General features: G+C 36.6%; 1 protein-coding gene across 1 annotated transcript in view; it reads left to right on the plus strand.

Moving 5' to 3' along the window:
* SLCO4C1 (solute carrier organic anion transporter family member 4C1) overlaps positions 1-21,068 on the plus strand; it is a 33,003-nt gene extending 11,935 nt beyond the window's left edge. The window contains exons 3-13 of the mRNA XM_026074255.1: positions 867-1,061; positions 3,647-3,743; positions 4,617-4,738; positions 5,647-5,762; positions 6,072-6,216; positions 8,199-8,394; positions 13,149-13,302; positions 15,591-15,778; positions 17,862-17,926; positions 18,983-19,120; positions 20,248-21,068. Coding sequence (XP_025930040.1) covers positions 867-1,061; positions 3,647-3,743; positions 4,617-4,738; positions 5,647-5,762; positions 6,072-6,216; positions 8,199-8,394; positions 13,149-13,302; positions 15,591-15,778; positions 17,862-17,926; positions 18,983-19,120; positions 20,248-20,369 — 1,538 coding nt within the window. The 3' untranslated portion in view covers positions 20,370-21,068. The remainder of the gene's footprint in view (positions 1-866; positions 1,062-3,646; positions 3,744-4,616; positions 4,739-5,646; positions 5,763-6,071; positions 6,217-8,198; positions 8,395-13,148; positions 13,303-15,590; positions 15,779-17,861; positions 17,927-18,982; positions 19,121-20,247) is intronic.
* The last annotated feature ends 282 nt before the right edge of the window (positions 21,069-21,350 follow it).

The raw sequence follows: 21,350 nt of genomic DNA on the forward strand, positions 1-21,350 counted from the left end.
ACTCTTCTGTGGAGAAGTTTGGGAACTTTTGGTTTCCTTTTGGTCCTGTCTCTTGGGACTGCACTAAAAGTGCAGTGATACCTGGAGGAAGGAGAAGGGAAAGCAGATTCCCTGTCTTCACTTCCTCCTTTCACTTCCCTCCTCATAGTTCCAAACATAACAGGAGTAGGCACAACCTTAACCTGTTCCACCTCTGCTTCCTGCTTTTATTTATAGACAAGTGCAGAGACTTTACATTAGCTTCTCATTCTGGAGATATAACAGCATGCTCTGTGAGAGCTAGGGGGTTTTTTTTGTTTTGTTATTGTTCTTAATAGGGAAACACTTTTCTCAAAACAGGATATGAGAGAGAAGGAATTTTTGCCTGGGACTCTGAAAGCTGCACTTTCTTTTTCAACAGTCCAACTTTCCTCCTGTCCTTCAGGCTACTAATGTACTTCCTTTGTTTAAGAATGGAGATTGTGTTCCTCAAAATCATTATAAGGTACAAGAACAAGATAGAGCATCTGTTATCTAGAAGTATTCATTAAATAACTGTTGTGTAACCATCTGACAGTTTTTGTATACATTTGGTCAGTAATGCTTTCAGCAATCCAAGGTGTTTTAATATGATTATTTCATATATCTTTCTGTGCTTAGTAAGGAAACAAAAACCAAGCCATGATAATATTTCAATAAGGGGATATTATCTCATAGAAGGTCAGGGCCCTGTCATATAGAAGATCAATAGTAGGGCTGAAGATTAAAATGGGAGCCTAGCAACATTGGCACTGTGTGTGTAGTTAGCTTTCAGCACATTTTTCCTTAGTTGGAATGTGATGAGTTGGATAACTGAATTTTAAAGTCTTGTTGTTTCTGTCTTTCAGATGCATGTCAAATTCCAGGAACAAACTCTGCTAACTTGACCTGCAATGCCAGCACAGATTCTTCACTTTCCAGCTACCTGTATGTCTTTATCCTGGCCCAGCTGTTGCTGGGAGTTGGAGGAACTCCACTATATACTTTGGGGACAGCTTTTATTGATGACAGTGTCCCAAAACACAAATCTTCCCTTTATATAGGTAACTTCTTTTTGAACTGGTTATGATGCATTGCCTGTATAGATCATGAACTACAACATCTTAAAATGTTTTTATGGAGCAACCTTGAAATTAATCTTTCTTTATTGCTTCCTTGTGTGCCTAAAGTAGTTAAGTAATACCTAACTTGTACAGAACCTGACAGTCTGCTGCAAGTGTCCAGTCTTTTTAATAGCATTTAACTGAGCACAAAAAGGACAGTTTGTACACCTGACTTGCCTGCTGTTTCTTTGTGTCAGTAATTGAGCATGAACAACTAATTAGTTAGTGTAGCCTGTCTATAAATGACAGAATAAGCTGTTCTAGCAATATTTGCTTTCTGCTGTCACAGATATTGAAAATGACTGTATCAGCTTAATAGCTACACCTTACTGTATTCTTTAATTGTTTTATATAGTTCCCTTCTGATACTACATTGTCCTCTCAGTGCAGGGACACTCCTGTGCAGTGTGTCATATTATCTATGCAGTTTTCTAGTCATATAGAAATTTGGCACTTAAGGAGGAAATATTGGAAATATATTTCCTTAACTGAAGGCAAGAGGATTGCTGAGAAACRTGGAGAATGGGTTTGTATTTTATTGTAGGCTGCTAGAAAGCTATAGAATATTATTCTTAGTTGTGGTCTCTAATCTCTTCAGTCAGCGTTCTCTGGGCTATGTGCACTTTTGCTGCCTAATTTAATGCAGTCTGTGTTTTCTGTGGTTATGGAGTTATTCAGCACTTTCCCATTTTAGTCCTGTGCTGATAAAAGTATGTTAATTGTATTGATAACTTGCAGTAGGCAACCAAAGCACCATAGATTCCTGGATTCTTTTTCAGATTTTAAGTCAATGTTTTAATTTAATTACTGTTTCAGTTCTGTCCCTACTTGCATACAATTCTTGCTTAATAGTTCCAGGCAAGCCACTTTATTTGATGCCAACAGATAAACCAGTTGCTCATGCTACATCTTAAATAACAAAAACTGCTTTTATTTTTGCTGTTTCTCTATCTGAAGAGAAGTTTCTTAAACTTTTTCTGAGGCTAGTGAAATAAATAGCAGAACTAGGGCACCTGCATGATTAAGGGGATCAAGAAACAGCATGCAAACTCAGGAAAATAATGTTGACTTAAAACATAACTGACCAATACAAAGAACTGATGCTAGTACAGTCTTCAGGCTACTGCCAAATTTAGCAGAACAGTGTATTACTTCTGCCTAATGTAACAGAAATGGAAGGGAATTATGGTGAGAGGTTAAGTAGCTACATTAAGCCTGTAACTTTTTTCTAGTTTTCATGCAATGTACTGAGGAATTAACATATGTTGTATTGCCTTCTTGCCTGATGCAAGAAGGCCTGTGCAAGACAGCAGAAGAAACAGAGGCTTCTGCAAATAGCTTAGAACATATGCTTATAACGTAAGCTGGTGGGCCCTTTGTCTTCTGAAAGGCTATCTTCTTGCTGAACTGAGGTATCTAAATCTAAAGCCAGTAGACAGTTAAGCAGTTCCAAATGGTGATTTAAATTGAGTGGTCTGYAGGAGGGCATAAGTACCTTTTAAGCTAAGTTTGAAGTTCTGTAAGAGGAATGTGAACTTAACTGAGTGGTCCTATGAATGTGTCAGTATTTTAAAAATAGAGGAAAGCCTGGGCTGCCATCAACTCAGTATTCATTTTCACTTACTGGTACTTAGGTATTCTTTCCTATTTTCTTTCTGATGTTTAAAGAGACTGAAATAATGTTGAATATTTAGGAAGCAGGCACCTTGGAAATAAATCAAAAATCTGGTTTCTTCAACCCAGAGAGAAATATAGAATATCAGCAGTAAGGATGCCTGTCTCATTAGTTACTTAGCTCTAGTTACTATTAGTTGCAAGTCTTTATCTGCAGAGACACTGGTCTTGCTAATAGTGCTAATATGCCACAAACATCTGGCCGATAGGCCAGAACAACTATTGGGGAAATTGAGAAAATATTGTACTAAAGCAAAAATGGTGAATGGAGCAAAGAGGGCTTCTTCATAGACTTGGCTACATCTGCTACTTCATTTCCTCAAAACTTTGTCAAGAGCTGTTAAGAGCCCTGGTGTGTATGTGATTGTTTTCCACAGAACTTCAAGTGCCAGATATTATTCCATCAACTGCTTTAACAAAATCCTGGCTTCTGGTCTTGATTGATCTAAAAAACAACTTAAAATTTGAACTAAAATCTAAATATTTAAGCTCTTGAAGATTGCTTTCATGTACTGTTAACAACTGATGCTCTTCAGAAACTTTTCACAGGTAGCTTATGATTGTAGGCACAAGACACATGCCAAAGGCAAACAAATAATGCATAAAGATGCTGTCAGAGGTGTCTTTTACTGTGTTGAACCTCTGAGAAAAAGCAGGTTTTAATGAGAGCTGCAAATTTTCAAGTAAATTGGCACAAGTACAGATTTGTCTTCTGCACACTGTAGGCTAAATAATGACACTGAAGGAACAGGCTGAACTGCAGAAACAATTTGATCTTAAGTTTATTTACAAATTCTTTAAAATCTTTGAAAGTGTATGGTGAAGCTTGACATATATATTTTCCCTTCTAGGAATTGGCTATGCCATGTCACTGCTGGGCCCTGCTGTTGGTTATGTCTTAGGAGGGCAGCTGCTTAATATTTATATTGATATCCAGATCCCAGAAAGGCAAGACAATGTTTAATCTTTTTTCTTTTTTCTAATAATCCTTATTAAAATCTTCAACTTCTCCCCATGGGAGGGGGGGAATCTAGCATTTACTTGGAAAATACAGAGGTTTTGTAAACTTTTACTTGGTAACAAGTTGCTTTACAAGGGCTTCTAGCAAGTAAGATGCTTCCTATTGTGAATAGTCACTCCCTTGAAAGTTTTCCTTTTGTGCAAATAGTTAGTTCTAGCTTTTGGAGATACTAGTTATTTTAAAGCTGATGAACAAAGAATGCTTTTGATTAGTCATTCCTTTAGCTGTTAGACTCTGTCTATTGATATCATGTGTGAAAGGTTTCCCTGAGGTGGGATATAAGCAGTAGGATATTGCTTCTTTCCTGCTCGGGTAGAGTTTGCTAGAAAATCCGTCAGCTGAGTAACAGTTCACTCTTCAAAATAATATTATGAATTGTAACAATATCTAAACTTACAACTTGGTTTACACTTGTTGCATTTCCTGTATTTTAGTGACTTCAGATCAATGCAATAGCATTCTTCTGAGGTACTATTGGCTTTCATATAACTCACTGATTGTGAAGGTTCTTTTTAAAAACAGCTTTAAGCATTATAATGCTACAGTATCCTGAAATCAAGGCCAGAGAGTAGCTTTCGAATCAGATTGATTAATAAGACCTATATTTGGTAGAGTGTGATATTACTATAATAGATCTGATAAGTATACTTAATGCTAATCAAGCAAAGAAACAGAATACATGGAGAAAACAAGGAGGAGAAAGTAAGTGTAACAAGTGTAACAAAGCTTGCTGATGTCTCAAATCGCTGCTTTTGAGTTCATAACTGTTAAATCTCATTTTCCAAATTATCTTTTTTTAGTACAAAGCTGGATCAAGATGACCCACGTTGGCTTGGGGCATGGTGGATGGCATTTCTTGCATGCTTTTTTGCAATTTGGCTTCTGATAATACCTTTTTCATGCTTTCCAAAGCACCTGCCAGGTAAATATTTAACAGTAATGGATTACTTCAGAAGGGAGACTTGTCTATATGTGTGGGTTATACAGTGCTGGACTGAGAATGGTTGATTCCTCTCTGGTTCTGTTTCTCATTTTGCTATGTCTTTGGCTAAAACCTGATAATAAGTACCTTGTTTCCAAAATGCTACCTTTAGAACCATAGGCAAATAAGGCAGAGGGAGAGTCTTGAAAGAAAGGCTGGGTAGGACTGGAAACAGGTAGAGCATAGAAGCTGATGGCCAGTGTTTTTGGAAAATGCTTGCAGCTAAGCTCCTAGGGCTATATTTAAAGCTGCTGAGTTACGCATCAAGAATCATAAGGATCTAGGAATTCCCATTGACTTAATCACTCTTACATTGTTGTCTTTGACTGACTCCATTGCCTTTTTGGGTGGAATAATAAAGTATGAATCAAAGTATCCCAGGGCAGTCTTTCAAAGAATACTTTTAATATACTTTCTGCCTCTGTGTTCAGGTAGCTACTATCTAGGAATATCCTCAGAAGAGCATTTTAAGGAACCTATCCTGCTTTTCTGGAAGGAGAAATGGAGGACAGGGAACAGTGAAACAAGGAACTGGGAAGAATGGAAGGCTATAAAAATATTGAGTGGGCTTCAGGGTAGTCTGAAATTCTTAAGATATTCCTGATAACATCTCTTCTCATAGCCAAAGCTTTCAAAGGGAAGCATGATCCTTTCAACCAAACTCTTCTTTCCACAAGAATAGATTATTGATCTTTGTATTGATCTGTATCAGTAAAATATTCAAGACTTACAAGTTTGACCTTGATTTCCCAAGGAAAGGAAATCTTTATTGTGATATTTCTCAGTATTTAAGAACTTTAAAAACACTGTTCAATGTATTCATTGTCCGAAAATATTTCCTTCTGTAGGCACAGCAAAGATACAAGCTGAAAAAATCTCTGAGACCCATAATGATGGAAGTGAGGCTCTTGTTGAAATAAAGAACATTGGAAAAAGCTTTAAAGATTTTCCTGTGGCTCTCATGGTAAGAAAATCTGGAATTTACTATGCATAACTGATCTATTCTGAGAATCTGAGATTTTTAGGTTTTACAGGAGTATTTAGAAAGGTAATAGCTTTTCTTTTCATCGTGCTATGACAAAGAAGTTTACAGTGCTGCTGAAAATCTTTAATGCATGCTACTTCATTTAGTTGATGCTTAAGATTGTTAAAGCAGGAAAAGCATATTAATGATCAACATGAAAGGGTCTGTTTTCAAATATAGTGACGTCCAGTTTATATGGTTTTACAATGAGATAATTTCCTGAGTGTTATGCTAACTTTTTCCCCATAGATACTGTTGAAGAATCCTGTGCTCATGAGTCTAATAATAGCAAGTTCTTCAGAAGCTTTGGTTGCCACAGGCTTTGCCACATTTCTACCAAAGTTCATAGAAAATCAGTTTGGACAGACATCAAGTTTTTCAGCAACTCTAGGAGGTAATGGGTTTTTAATTTTTAAATCTTAAATAATTATTAATATAGTAGAGTGAATATTGGCTATCTTGCACTTCTTGTCCAAGACACTTTTGTGAAGGTTTTCATATGAAAACTACAGAAATGCAGTTTCTTTTTAAGCTGTTCTTACCTGTCCTAAGAAAACCCTGGTGCATCAAGGGTGCAAGTCTACCAGTTATCTGTAGGTTCAGTAGACCTGGTACTAGCATTTAGAGTAGAGTGAGACTTGTGTGCTGCTAAAACCATAGTTTCTACCCCCTTTTTTTTGGTGAGTAGCATTTAATTTTTCATAATTAAAATCAGCTGGAGGAGTGCTAAGCTTTAGTTGCTACTAAAGGAAACAAGATGAAGGGCAGCTGAAGAAAAAGCACTGCTTACTGCAAGTAAGAGGTTGAGCTGGCCTTTCCCTTCAATCCCACTGTAATGCTAGTGGGTTAACATCTAATAAAATAACTGCCTAACCAGGATATATTCTGAAATGATTGTGTAACTGCTTCTGTAGTTGGCTCACTGTCATTTATTGTGTGTGCATACCAGATAATAGAAATAGGTGGAACGAGGAAAGGTTGTGAGAAGCTGAGTATTGGAAAAACAAATATGAAAATCTGATGGAGATGCTTCGCTAGGTAGAACACATGATTAATTCTGACACAACTACTTTTGCAGAACAGCAACCAGTTAAAGGTAGATACGCCAACAGATGCTTGCAAGATGGCAGACTTAGTACTTCTGAAACATGTCTTGCTAAGTTACTTAGCTTTGTAGTGCTCTGATGCAAGCATATACTAAATGAAGTACTCTTGCTCCAACAGAAATGTTGTTGTGCTTGGAACTTTCTGAATAACTTATTCCCCTGGGTAATACTACAAAATTAGTACTACTGCTACTCAGATGACATTGCTTCAAAAAAAAAAAAAAAAGATCAGCCTGCAAGTTTTACATAAATACATTGAAATACATGGTCAGTTTTTAAACAGTAATCTGCAATGAAGTGGAAAATTCTGTTTATTTTGTCCTGCCCCTCCCCCCCCAGCTTGTCTTAATTTCTTTTAACTGGAATTGGGAATATTGGTAGTGTTAATCAAATGTACAACTTTAAGGAAATGCCTGCAATGTTGAAAGCTGGCTAGCTGTACCTGAACTAATATTGAACTAGCTAGTCTGAGTATTTTTAATGGCCATTTTAATGGCCATGTTAATTATTTAAACCACCCTTGACTACAGGTATCTGGCCTGTGACTCCACCAGTTCTGCCACTGTACTAGAACTGTCTCTAAAACGAGTTGTCTCAGGTCAGTGCAAGCTACACCGATCACTTGAGGGTTGCATTGTAGATTAGCCATAGAAAAATACTCAGTTACCCACCTAGTATCCTAATGACTTATCCTCTTTGCACTATAATGGACAATATCAATGATAGTAAAACTGGCCCATTTAACTCAGCAACTTAAACTATTTTTCTGTAGATGCTTAATTGTATCTTGTGCTATATATTGTACAACAGGGATTGTCTTGCCTTACAGGAAACTTGCAGCATGAGTGTATAATAACAGACACCAGATAGGCATGTGAAAATATTGGGAAGCACTGAGATAGCATTTTGAAGCTTCATAAAACAGCCTACTGGTGTTCAGGGATTCTTGTCCAGTATAGCAATGTACTCCTAAGCAATTTGGGTTCGCTGCATTGAACTTTGGTTTTGGACACCTGAGTCATGCTGTTAAACTGTACTTCTGAAGAGGCTAAAGATAGTGTAAGGCTAAAAGAAATCACTTTCAATGAAATTATTAAATTACTCATGCTGACAGATTCAGGTAGGATGGTTTTAAAATGACATCACATGTGCTGCATCTTAATCATAGCGGTTACCTGTATCTTTTCTTAACATGAAATTGCACTCTGAATTGCTTCRCTAACTGTGTCTGGCATTTTTGTGTAATTGCTGGTGTCTTGTTTTCCTCTAGGACTTGTATTAATTCCAGCAGCAGCACTAGGCCAAATCATAAGTGGCTTCTTGGTTTCCAAGTGCAAAATGGATTGCAAAAGCATAATCAAGTTCATGATAGGCACTTGTTCAGTGGCACTACTATTAAACACAGTGTTTTTATTTGCTAAATGTGGGAATGAACCATTCGCAGGTGTCTCTGAAACATATAATGGGTAAATATATTTTAATGCACTCTTGGGCTTGGTGTTAATGTTTAAAATACATAAGCTACTTCACAAAATACAAACTCTTTAAAAAATCTAATATCACTTTATCTTGATATATGAAAACTCAACTGTTTTATGGAACTCAGCCTTATTCTTTGACTCTTCATATAACAGACTAATAAGAAAATGTAATCGTATGTGGCCTGTAAAATGTTCTGAGCAGGCTGATTCTGCTCAACAACAACAAAAACTTCTGTAACCTAGGTGTGTGATAGCTGTGGTATTGACTAGGGCTAATCTTGTCTGTAAAAAGTGGTGTCTTTTATGTCTTGTTAAATTACCCAGTGCCAGACAAACTGGGCAGTCTGCTCCTGGGGAGGATCTGCCATCCACAACAATTTCATGAGAGAATACTGAGATACACTGCAACTTAAACTGCCTCCAAAGTGGTTGCAGACTTCTCCCTAGAAAAGACAAGGTGTTACTGTAGTATCAGATTCTAGTGCATCTAGCATCCACTTACAGAAGGAGACTTATTTTATCTTGGTAGGATGTCTAATATCTGAAAGAGATGCAGAAGTTTAATGTAAAGAGCGTAGCTCAGTGACCCAAGCTGAAGAATGAAATGTGTGGAATAAACCTAGCTTAGCAATAACATGATTCAAAATATTTTTGGCTGACATGTAGAGGAAGGATTTCTATAAACAAGACCTATTTTTCAATCCCCTAAAGAACATGATTCTCATTCCTAATGAGAATGTAATCTATGAATCATTTGTAGATCTTTGTACTAACTGTAATAACAGAATTCTAGGATGAATGTTCTTCCTGTTGCTGTGAACAAAACTTATTCTGGAAATCAGTATAGCAAGGGAAAAGCTTTCAGAAAAGTGACAGTAAACATAAAGCAAGATTCAAAAATTTCTGCAAGAATAATCATTTTTTTCAACTCCAACTGTTTGAGGGTCTACCAAAAGGCAGATGCTGTTGTGCAAAGTAACTTCAATGGACTGACACCTAGGGACTGCTAGCTGCCACTTAAAAAAAAAAAAAAAAAGTATGAGTAATACACTGTTCAACTGGGCAAATAACTTCTCAAAATTTCATTAGGTCACAGTAGTAATTGTCCAAAAGTATAATCTGCAAGTTGTGCTCCAGTGTGTAGAAAGGCATTTGTACCTAATTGGAATGGGGAAGATCTTTGCACTTTATGCCATTTCTTCTGTTGTATACACAAAGCACACCTTGAAAATGCAGAAAATTGGCAGGGCAGAGGTATGAGAAAGTTTTGTAGCTTCTGAAGCAAATGCAAAGTGGGAATACTTTTAGGGAAAAAGATGAACATCTACTCAACAGCTGTGGCTATGGTTTCTTCACTTGATATTTATGCTTTTTATTTACTGACTTAATGAGAACATCTGTCAGTGGGGGGAGGAAGTATGAAAATAAAATCTTAGTTGCCTTCGTGATTAAGTGCACAAATCTCAGAATATGAAGGCTACTGATTTTAGTAGGTCCTTTAAGAGAATATCTTCAGCATAAATGTAAGTGACAAATATTGCGAAGTTTTCCCACTGAAGGCAAAGAGTGACATGAAAGAAATAGTATATCTGTTCTGGGTCTCTCATTAGGTAAATGCAAAAACATTGAAACAGATAACCTTAAGTTGACAGGACAGAAATTCAGAAGGCTTGAAGGCAATAGTGGTTAGATGTCAAATTTTTGACTCTTTGCAAAAGTTGCAGTTGTATTTTGAGAAAATATATTCAACTTAAATTTGGCACAACACATGCCTGAATGCATTATGATGTACCATAGGCCACTTGTGTTGTATCCAAGTTGTACAATGTACTGCCTAGTAAGATTTGCTGTGCACATATATGACAAAAGTATCTTAGATATGTGTCACCTTGTTTGCCTAAACTTTAAGGTGATGACAGAAGGATAATTTCAGCGATCCCAGGAAGGTCAGGTAAAACTTTAGAGGCAGAGTAGAAATTTAATGCCTTGATGTCATAGTCATTCTTTTTTTGTCTTCCAGAAGGCATGCAAAATGAATAAAACTATTTTCCTATACTAGTGATTGGGAAAAATCCTTAAAGCCTAATTTATGACTCATTACAGTTCTCATCTTTACAACTTGCTGTATCAATTGACAGTGTATTCAAAGGCCGATGTTGACATTTGATGCTTAAAATATGGCACTACTTCAGGATATGAAAAATGCTAGCTGTAAGGCTATATTGGACACTTTCCTTACAGCTGTAGAAATTAGGATGCAAGCATTGTTTTTAAGTTTATAGATACTTATTGAGCAAGAAAATCTGTATATAACAATACCAGAGAGKTTATATAGGAAGCAGAATATGAAACTAGCCTTAGTTCTGTACCAGGTGCTGTGATAATGAGCAGCTGAAGGTGCAAAAGGTACAGCTGAACTGCTGTTTATCCTACCCTAAGTGAACTTCTTAAATAAAAGCTAAGAGCTTTGCATAACTTCAGTTATGTAGTTGTAACTGTTCCAGTGTTGCCAATGACCTCTTATTCCTAGCCATGTGGAATTAACTAGTCCTGAAAATAACTTTCTGCACTCTGTATCAATTATCAAGAATTGTTCAGTTTTGTCTAGTTCACTGTTACTTGTTGACAGGTAGTTGGCCTGACACATGACATGCATCAGAAGGAGATCTAATGTGGTGCCACTTCTGAAATTGCTTTGCATAAAAGAATAGGCGCTTAAAATATGTAGTAAAATTCATAAGTTTATGGGAGAATAGCAAAGTGACTGACTCCTCCTTATATTATTGAACACATGAAACACTAGGTTCTGAAAAAATAAATTACAAGAATGCTTTGATAGTTGACTTGCAAATCGGTGCAGACCCACCTTTTTCGGACATTCTGAAGAAAGCCTTCATGGCAAGCATTCTGTTTCTAAAACATGAAAAATGGTGGGGGAGGGTAGGTGGGTAGGTAGCTTTTTTATCTGTCTGATTCTGATATCAAACTTGCAGAATCATCTCAGACTTCTGAGATTAAATATGTTAAAAGCAAAGTATATAATTCCTAATAACTATGTATACTGTGCTAACTGTAATGAGTTTTATTACCACAGTAGGTTATAAGCAGGACTCATGGATAGGGTTTACTGTAATCTGTTAAACACTTCAAAGTCTCTTTGCCAAATCCTTTGTCAAGTATTTTCTTGAAGACTTGAAGGAACAGAAATGCAGTGAATGTTTCTTTAGTTCTGTTGGTTCCAACAAGTCTTTAGGACTCTTGCTTTGCAATGACAAAATGCCCAACCTATAGGGCTTTTTAAGACCACTGTATGGCCTCACTTGCTAAGCTGCTCTAGAAAAGTGATGTTAGAACCTGTGCACACTAAACTATTTATTCTGTACTTTGATATTTTTCTCTGAACATAATTAAAATCTCTGTGCCTCTTTGGAGGTCAGGGGAAGAGACAGCATCCGCAGGTGTAAGCTGATGGCAAATGTTGCTGTTAGCTGAATAAAGGCTTCTAGACTTGACACACCTCAGATGCTAAGAAGACAGTGTGAATAAACCTGTGATTAGTTAACTACCTGTGAATATACTTTTTCTGCACTTTAAGTGTTTTAAGCCAGAGTAGACAAACTTTGATTCTCTGAGCTAATGTACTTGATAAGGTTCAGTCATACTACACGTGAACCAAGTACATAGGTACTTATGTTGTCCCTAATATTCCATGTGCAGTTTGAATGTTATGTGTAGTAAGCAGCTTAATTCCTAGCTAAATTATTTTCACTATTAGTATTTGTGACCATCTTAAATTCCTTGGAAGAAACCTATGTTTTAGGTGATGTATCTGGCACTTTCAGATTACAGTACAATATTTAAACTACTGTCAGTGTCTAATTTCAGTTGGGTGAACTTCTAATGTGTAAAGTTTGTGTTTATTACATATACTACTACTTAAAAAATTAAAGGGTGTTTTTATTCTTTCTAATCATGACTTAAGGAGGTCTTCCCACTTTCCAAACTGACTTCTTATATTCCTAGTATAATGGGACTACCTCAAATATAAGATACTATGGCCTATACTGGAACTAAAACACCAAACTGAGTAGTTATAGTACCTAAGAGTTAAACTCTGATCTTCATTAGTTGTTCTCTCAGCAGATGAGACAAATCTTTAAGAGTTTGTTGGGTGGGATAAGACTGTGTCATGGCACTCTGCAGTTAGTGTGTGCAGCCTTCTTGGTGCTGGAACTGCCCAGATGTCTGCCTAGCAGGATTAAAAATAAGTAGAAATGCAGTGGGTTTGCAATTGGACTTGAATTTAAAACAAAAAGCAACTTTGAATTTGATCAGTAAAGTAGACATTACCAAATACACACTGCTTTTAATCTTGTTATTTTTTCTTAAAATTGTGAGTTATATGAATTAAAGTGTGTATGTGTGTGGGAGGGAGGAGATGATGCAAGAGAATTAGGATGGGATGTGGAATTTCCTTCCTCTGTTTTATTTGGAATGGAGATTGGAGAAATCTGTGGGAGTAATAATAGAGCAAAAATAACCAGGCCCAGAATACATGGGAATTCCCCATCTAGATTTGTAACTGGTAGGATCATGGCTTTATTTTTAAACATTAAAGTGCATTAATCACATGAACTGAATATTTTGTGAGATTTATGAACCTATAAACTCTGCATTACTTATTTGCATGTCTGTTTTTAACCTACTTTACTAAAAGCCTATTAACCTTTAACTTTCAGAACAGGCATGCTACATAACTTAACAGCACCATGCAATGCTAACTGCAGATGTTTGCGCTCCATGTATTACCCAGTCTGTGGCAGAGATGAAGTCCAGTATTTTTCTCCCTGTTTTGCAGGATGTACATCACATCTTTTTAACAACAAGAAAAAGGTATTTTATGTTCTGCTTTTCATTGACGGTGGATGATACTGTTTCAGATTCATACAATAGGAATGGAAATAAATGGAAAATGCTCTTTCCTTAGACAGCAAATCACAGTATTTCCTAATCTTTGTGGTAGCTACTACAGAAAAATTTAATTTGAACTTTGAAGCAGACATCTGTCAATAGGATGAATGGTGGYATGTTTTTCAGCTGTGCAGTGTCTTGTTGCAAATGTATTTCTAAAACTCTAATGCTGAAAATATACCAAACTTGAATTTACTTTAAATAGAATTGACTATCAGAAAAGTAGAAACAAGCAATTGCCTTGACATTGCAGTTCTTACCTAGATCTTTAAGCATAATGTAATGTTTGTATGTATGGCAACCTGCCCCTATGAGTTTGTAAACTTCAAATACCAGTAGTCTCTGATATTGGAATGGCAAGCCATGAAGTGACTGGTTATTATCCAGACTCCCCAGAACTGAGACTCTCTTCTGTGCTTATCTCTACTAGCACAAGAAACTCTTGACTAAGGGTATGGAAGGAGTGTAGGGAAGAAAAGACTTAAAGGTAGGCAAACTGAACTATGGGGTGCCTGGAGACCTCTTACATCAAAAAGGGAAAAAGGTAAACAAGAGGAGGTGTTCTTGTGTTCAAGTGGGATTTCTTGTGTTTCAGTCTGTGCCCACTGCCTCATGTCCTGTCACTGGCCACCACTGAGAAGAGTCTGGCCCCATCCTCTTTACAGACTCCCATCAGATATTTATAAACACTGATAAGATTATGTAAACAAGATAACAGGTATTATTCAGAATAACATGTGAGAGACTGGCTACTCCCTGCTGTGGAAAACTTTAAACTTCACTGATTTCTTCTTTCATAACAAACATGGATGGATTTAAATAAAGAAGCTAAAGCTATTACGTTACAAAAGATTCTAGTAGTCTGGAACTGGTTAGAGCTTATTCTTGTATGGCTTTGTAATTATTACAACATACTTACTAACTAATTAATTATAATTAGTAGTGATAGTCCTTCATTCAGTCACTGAAGAAGTGAGTGTGGGAGGGAATGATTTAAGTATGTATGCCTGCTTCCGGTGAACAGACAAACATGATCCTTATCCTTCAAGTTTGGATTAAATCTTTTGTGGCAGGTGAAATGCTTGTTCACTGTGTCAGTTAAGGAACTTAAGTTAACCTGTCTGTATTTAGGTGAAAGGGATGTGTTTTTGGGATGGGGAGATAAAACTCAAGTCTGGTCACTAGTTTCACCATTCTTCCAGAGACTGGAAATTCTACTCTTTTGTCTTGCACCCCAACACAACTGCTGTTGACTTCCCGCAAGAGCAAAAGGGAATCCAGCTTCTGGTTAGGGTTTTTCCTTGCCCCTGGGTCCATCTGAACCCTAATTTTATCTGGTGTGCAACCCTCTGTCTGTTACTTTCTCTCTAACAGTCCTTGACCCCTTAGGAGTTCAATTGTCTGTGTTCCAAGGTTTAACTTGGATATGGCACAGCTGGAAACTGCTAAATTGTGAGACAATAGAGTCATGCAAGATTAAAACAAGATAACAGTTGTTGAGATTGGTATTGTTAATAGTGTAAGAATTCAAGAGGTAAAGTACCAATGTGGAAAGGTATAAAGTCATAAAGGAAAAAAGTGAATCAGGGAACACAGCAACTCAGCAGCATCAAGGGAGCAGTTAAGGCTAGCATTTTGCTTCCTGACTTATGATGGCTTTGTTATCAAAAACTTTTTATATGTCTCTTTGGTAGCTTGCAAAATCCTAGCTGTCTGCTTTGTCGAAGGTGTAAAGTATATACTTAAGTTGTATACACATCTTTTTTTTGTATGGCTAAAGATACCTAATAAAGTCAGAGTGAGGGTTACAAAGGAAAACTATTTGAAGGACGTGGAAAATTAAGAATGCGTTTCTTTGAGTGCTTGAGTTTATTAAAGGCTTTAATACAGATAATTCCAGGTAACACTTCTTTTTAAGCAGGACTTCAGAACTCTCCCTAGAAAAAGAAAGACCATACAGGGAAAGACACCATCTCTTTAGGTTACAAACAATTATTGCTCAGATAAGCTGGATTAGCCTAGTTCTGCTGAACCTTTAAGGGTTGCAGTGTCATGTGATCATCAGGAAGTGGTCTGTTTCCCATATTGTAATGTTAATGTTTGTTCTTGTGTCTAGTGGGATGCAGGCACCCTGAACATCTATTGCATTAGTTTCAGTCGCAATATCATATATAGAGAGAGCTAACTTTTGTTTGCTTTATAAATTGTAGACTTTCTACAACTGTTCCTGTATTGGGAAACCAAAAAGAGAAAATAATTCAGAAGACTTTCTCTATGAAGCTGTACCTGGGAAATGTCCAGTACAATGCAAACTTCTACCTTTATTTCTGATCTTCTTCTTCTTTGCTGTTGTTTTTACATTTATGGCTGTTACTCCAACAACTGTGGCCATTCTCAGGTATGTCTTTTAGGCTGGAAAGAGATAACATGAATTCTTATGAAAACTCAGATCAGTAAAATACTCTTAATTCTTTTTGCTTTAGAGTATAGACTCAAACCAGTATGCAAGGAATTTTCTGTTGTAGTATTTTATCTAATAAGCTCTCAGTGCTCAAAGGAGAGGACAGTCCTACCATTGTTCACTATTATCTCTACAGTTATGTTTGATTAGTAGATGCTCTTTGAATTGATGATTTGCTCTGTTTTAGTCAAAAAAGGAAAGAATAAGTGTGCCATGTACCTGGATGAAGAAAATATTGAACTACCCTGTTCGTGGTAGCGTCAGGATTTTAAATTGCACAAAGAAGAGAAAACAAAATAGCAGTTTATCTAGTTTGAGGAAGACTTCTTATCTCCAAATGATCATCTTATCCTTTGTTTCCTGTCTCAAATTCAGACTGAGTCCTGATTTTTAGGAATTGCAGACTGTCACAAACTCTAGACTCCCTTTCATATGATATTAATGCTGTAATAATGGAATTCTATGGTAGCTGTCAATGTAAAATGTGATGTATGTGCCTGCTAAGCAGTAGTTTCACTGTCTTTCAAATCCATAAAACTCATATGCACAAAAGCTGGGTACATTCTGGTATTTATTGGTCTTCATTTGAAACTAGGGCTGTTCTCACTTTACATTAAAATCTGACTTGCACCTATCATACCTACAAAATAGAAGAATAAAATGGTTATAATGTATAGACTTACAAGCGCTGTACACTTATGTTTTTAAGAGTGGGTGTTTTAGATTCTATTTTTCCAGCATTCTAGGCTGACAGGGTGGAGAGATACACTGTAACAATGCTTTGTTGTAGTAGCCTTCTGTTCAGGGTTGGTGTAAATGTGGATTTAACAGCTTGTCGTGGTAGTCTGGGGGCAGAATAATGTGAAATGTTGCTGTATGCTTCAAACTTTGAGCTGACAGTTTTAGTGAATTTTGAGTAATAACTTCTGGAATTTTGGAAACCTCATGCACTTCAACTAAAATGGTGAAACAGTTTCTATGGAAAAGATTATAGCACAGCTTAAATATTCAAGAACTAATTTAAATAGCTGAATGTGAGGAAAGTTACTGTAGCATATTTTGATATCTTTGCACAAAACAGAGGCCTACTGAAACGTCAAGGGTAAGTCCATGTGTTCATGACACTGTTCTAGTACTAGGAATAAACGCACACTGCAGGAGATTGCTCATTCTCCTTCCTTTCCTTGCCATCATGGATGGGGGATCCTAACAGTGGCTGCTGATAACTGCTTATCTCAGATGTTTTTCTATGGTTAATCCTCTTATACTCCAGAATGAGGGAATTGCTCCTGAATATTTAAATACTGTCTTTTTGCCCTGACAGTGCTTCAATATATATGATATAGTAGGAGTAAGGAAAACAGTGCTGAAACTAAATTGTATGAATTAAGTTAAATTTATTCTTTCTGGTAATATTTAAGACATTGTCAGGGTAAAATTCTTGTAGCTAGAGAAATTTCTGAAGGAAATGAATGAGTTAATTCTTAATGCTGCATCATATTGTTACATATTGTTGTTGTTACATCAGCATATGGACTTGCATGGCACAGGCTAGAACTGATCAGTTATATGGCCAGGTGAATATATGTAAAAATTAAGGGGAAAACAACCAGTRCTGTGCTGAAGCCTAGTCCCAGTTCATGTATGGCTTCTTTAGCTAGAGTAACTCAGGGTTACACTGTAGCTATGTTCGTCTTAAGCCTTTGGTTGTTTTTTGGAAAAATGCTAGACAATGTATCAGGGTACTCTTGATAAGCTAGCTTTTTATTTATCCTTTTTCTTGTTTAAAAAAAAATCAATCTATGTAATTACTCTATCATATCTTTTGACAAATGCCTCTTAAAGTTGTTAGATTATTTGTTCTGGACACTGGATTTCTAAAATCCTCTGCAATCAACAAGTCAAAAGCATATATTAAGACAAAGCATATTCATTGAGGAACAAAGTTCCTCAGAGTTCCTCAAAATCAAACTTGTTTACCAAGGCCTTAAACTGCAAATCTTTTTTTTTTTTTTAACAGGTGTGTGCCAGATAAACAGCGCTCATTTGCGCTTGGAGTACAGTCAGTGTTTCTACGACTACTAGGTATGACTCTTGTTGGAATACCTGTCTGTGTAATCTACTTTCATTCTACTGTCAATCTGCTTGACATTTTTCTGAAATTAGTGATGCATTAAGATGCTTTGAGAGGAGTTTGTAGCAGTCTCTCATGAACTTAGAATAAACTTGTTAAAAGGCAGATGCCATCTGTGGCTTAGGACTCTGACTCCACTGTGGAGCAGAGGACAGGAGGACATTTTGCACAGCCCATAGTGACTGCAGCTGAAGAAGGCAACAACTAACAGCATTGCTACCCACAGGATATTTATGCTATATGAACTCCTAGCCTCTGATATGTCCCTCCATAGAGAATCTAGGGATCACACAAGGATTCTAGGTAGAAGACCTGTAGTGAGGATATAGCTGCTTGTTAGCTTAAGATCAGTTTAGGCCTTAAGTAGGCTGGGTAAACATGCAGTGTGTACCTAGAGTGTTTGTAATAACATTGGCTATACTTAGATGCAAAACATCTGTGCTTTATAAAGCATTGTTCTGAGAAAGATCATGTAAATCCAATGAATTCTAAAAAGGAATAACTTGTTTCACATGGAATTTTTCCAGAAACCTTGTCTGTATCTGAATGATGGAAAAATAATGTATAACTGAGTACAGTATCAAACCAATATCTTAAGCCTTTGCATTTGCAGCTGTTTGGTATACTTGATCTGAAGAAAGGGGCTTTCTTTTTCTTCAGGTAGAATCCTACCTCCTTGATTACCTTCCCCACCCCTCATAAGTTTTACTCGCACTTTTAATCTTCCTATGAAAGCTTAGGAAATTATGAGAAGTTCAGGTCTCTGAAGAAAATTCTTGTTTGAAAAAGTGAGGTACTGTATGCATACTACTTATTAATTGAGATCAGTGGAAGAGGCACAGTTGCTATGTAATATGAGCCCTACAGCTCTGACTAAAATGCTTATGTTTATGGTGTGTGGGTTTCATCTTATCTTCCCCACCACTTTGGAGTTTCACTGTATCCATTCAGGTCAGGTAAGACTATTCCAGCTACTTGAAATGTTCAAATATGTTACTGTTTTTTAGGTACTATTCCTGGACCAATATTGTTTGGTGTGGCAATAGACAACAGTTGTACTCTATGGGATATTAATGAATGTAAAACCAAAGGAGCCTGTTGGGTTTATGATAATGAAAGAATGGCTTATCTGCTGATGGGTATAAGTAAGTGACTCTTCTATATATGAATTACATGTACAAGGTAATAGATATACTGTACCTGACTGCTAGATGGGAACTAGAATATTTTAAAATGGAACCTTAAACTTTTATATGCTTTCTTAGCAGCAGTGTTAAAATAAATCTGTCTGGGATGTCTTTTCTAAATATCAGAAAGCAAAATATCAGAAGGATTGGGACCCCACTGAGCGGTTATTAAAAATGGCCTATAAAAGATTTTTTTATAACATAAGAATATGAAATGGTTCTGTTCTTCAGTATCTTCTCACACTGTTTTCTGAATTGTAAGGAATTGGCACACATTCAGTCTAATTTCTCTTGGCTTGTTAGCAACTTAAGGTCTGAGGAGTCTTCTCACGCTTGTCATATTTCAGGTTTTTTCATTGAATTAATATCAAGGTCTGAAAATATCTCAACACTGGTCAAAAAATTCCCAGCTCGTTCAATGGTTCCCTTCAGGTGTGTGTGTGCATACAAATTTTGGGAGTGGGGGGGTGTCAAGTTTGCATCTGTGATAGCTGCAGTTGTCAAGTCTTCTAGCAGTCATGGTACTCAGACTGCCTAAACTGAACTGCTAATATCTAACCTTCAGACTGAAAAAGCAGCAAACACAATTTCAGGTTTCAGTATCTTTCAGGCATATGTCAATGACTGAATACAATACCTCCTCTAGTCTGTCTTCCCCCAGGAGTGTTGTACAAACACCACTCTATCAGTGAAGAGTAAATGGAAGGACTTTCTAAGGTAGCTGAGGGGTGAATACTTGCAGGTTTGTACCGGGGGAGTTGCAGTGTGTGTGGCAAAGAATACCGAAGAGACAAAGAATAGTAATGAAGCAAGAAGTAAGGGGAGATGTATACTTCAGGCTGCAGTGGGGTGAAGAAGTAGAGACTTGAAGGAATGGAAATTCCTGCTGCAAGTAAGAACCAGCAGGCAGATGGGCCAGTTGGGTGATTTTTACTTACCCTTTGTAGTTCATCCAAAATCCACTGAAGCTAATAACATCCAACTAAAAACTTTCAGTATAACTTAGTAAAATTTTACAATAACAGAAATATTCTTGTCTACTATTGGAGGTGATCTGCAACAAGAACTGTCCTATTTGCTTCCAGGTGCTGCTTGTAAAATCGTCACGATCATCTTTGTTACTGTAGCGATCTGTTTATATAAGCCTCCACCAAGTTCAGCCCTGTCACAGAAGGATTCAGAAATGGTATCTGCTGTACGCATATAATCCTGAGCAAACTGGGGACTTTCAAAAGAAGCCAATAGGAGTAAGCTCTGTTACAACTTTTGTGCCAAAATTCCTGTACATTATTACCTAAGTGTAAAAGAGCAGTATTTATTCTTGAACAATTTAAAATATTTGTGAATTTGTAGTGTTCACTAATTTCTAAGCATGACTTTTGTTATTGTATTGTGTATTTCCAAAAAAGTGATATGTTTTTCAGGTGGCTGACTTCTAAATATAAACATCTAATTTGAGTGAAACAAGATGGAGTAGTCTAATCAAAAAGAAGAAAAATGAGCTGAACTGGACTGTGAGACATGTTTCCACTGCTTATAAAGTAATAAGTGAGACTAGTAGCAGAAAATAAGTAACTTGATATATCAAAGGGAACTGTCAGTGTTTAAAATGGGAATTATTTTAATGTGCACATAATCTAGGCTAGTACCTTAGATGCTGATTTTGACCGTAGATACACTTGGGAATGTGCAAATATGGACATGTTTTAAAAATATTTTTACATGCTATCTTAATGGCATAAATTGTTCACTTTTTAGTATTTGTAGAAAAGTGTAAATAGTTATTATATGCTAGCCATGCTTGTAACAGCAAAATGTTTGTTAAATTAAGTGCTTTATTTTCTCTCTGAGATATATAGCAAGTTGCTGTCAAGTTTCTCTCTCTAGGCATTATTAACATTTTTCTATAAAAATCGAAAATAAAACCTATTTTCTTACAACTTCTGTATGTGCTAGATTATTTCTAGGTGGTTGTTGAGCTCTAGGCTTCTGCACTCAAAGAAACAAAAAAATGCTGAAAAAGCAAGGAACAGGTGTGCAAGCACCAGCAGTAGAAAAACATAGCTTTAGTTGGTCCTTTTGACTTACTGCACATCATTAAAATGGTCTATATTGAGCACAACAGATGCGAATTAGCCACTCTAACTAGGTATTAAGCTATACTGCCTGCTACTGAAATATCACTCAG

The sequence above is a fragment of the Apteryx rowi genome, unplaced genomic scaffold, assembly GCF_003343035.1.
Source record: "Apteryx rowi isolate R43461 unplaced genomic scaffold, aptRow1 scaffold_382, whole genome shotgun sequence".
NCBI lineage: Eukaryota > Metazoa > Chordata > Aves > Apterygiformes > Apterygidae > Apteryx > Apteryx rowi.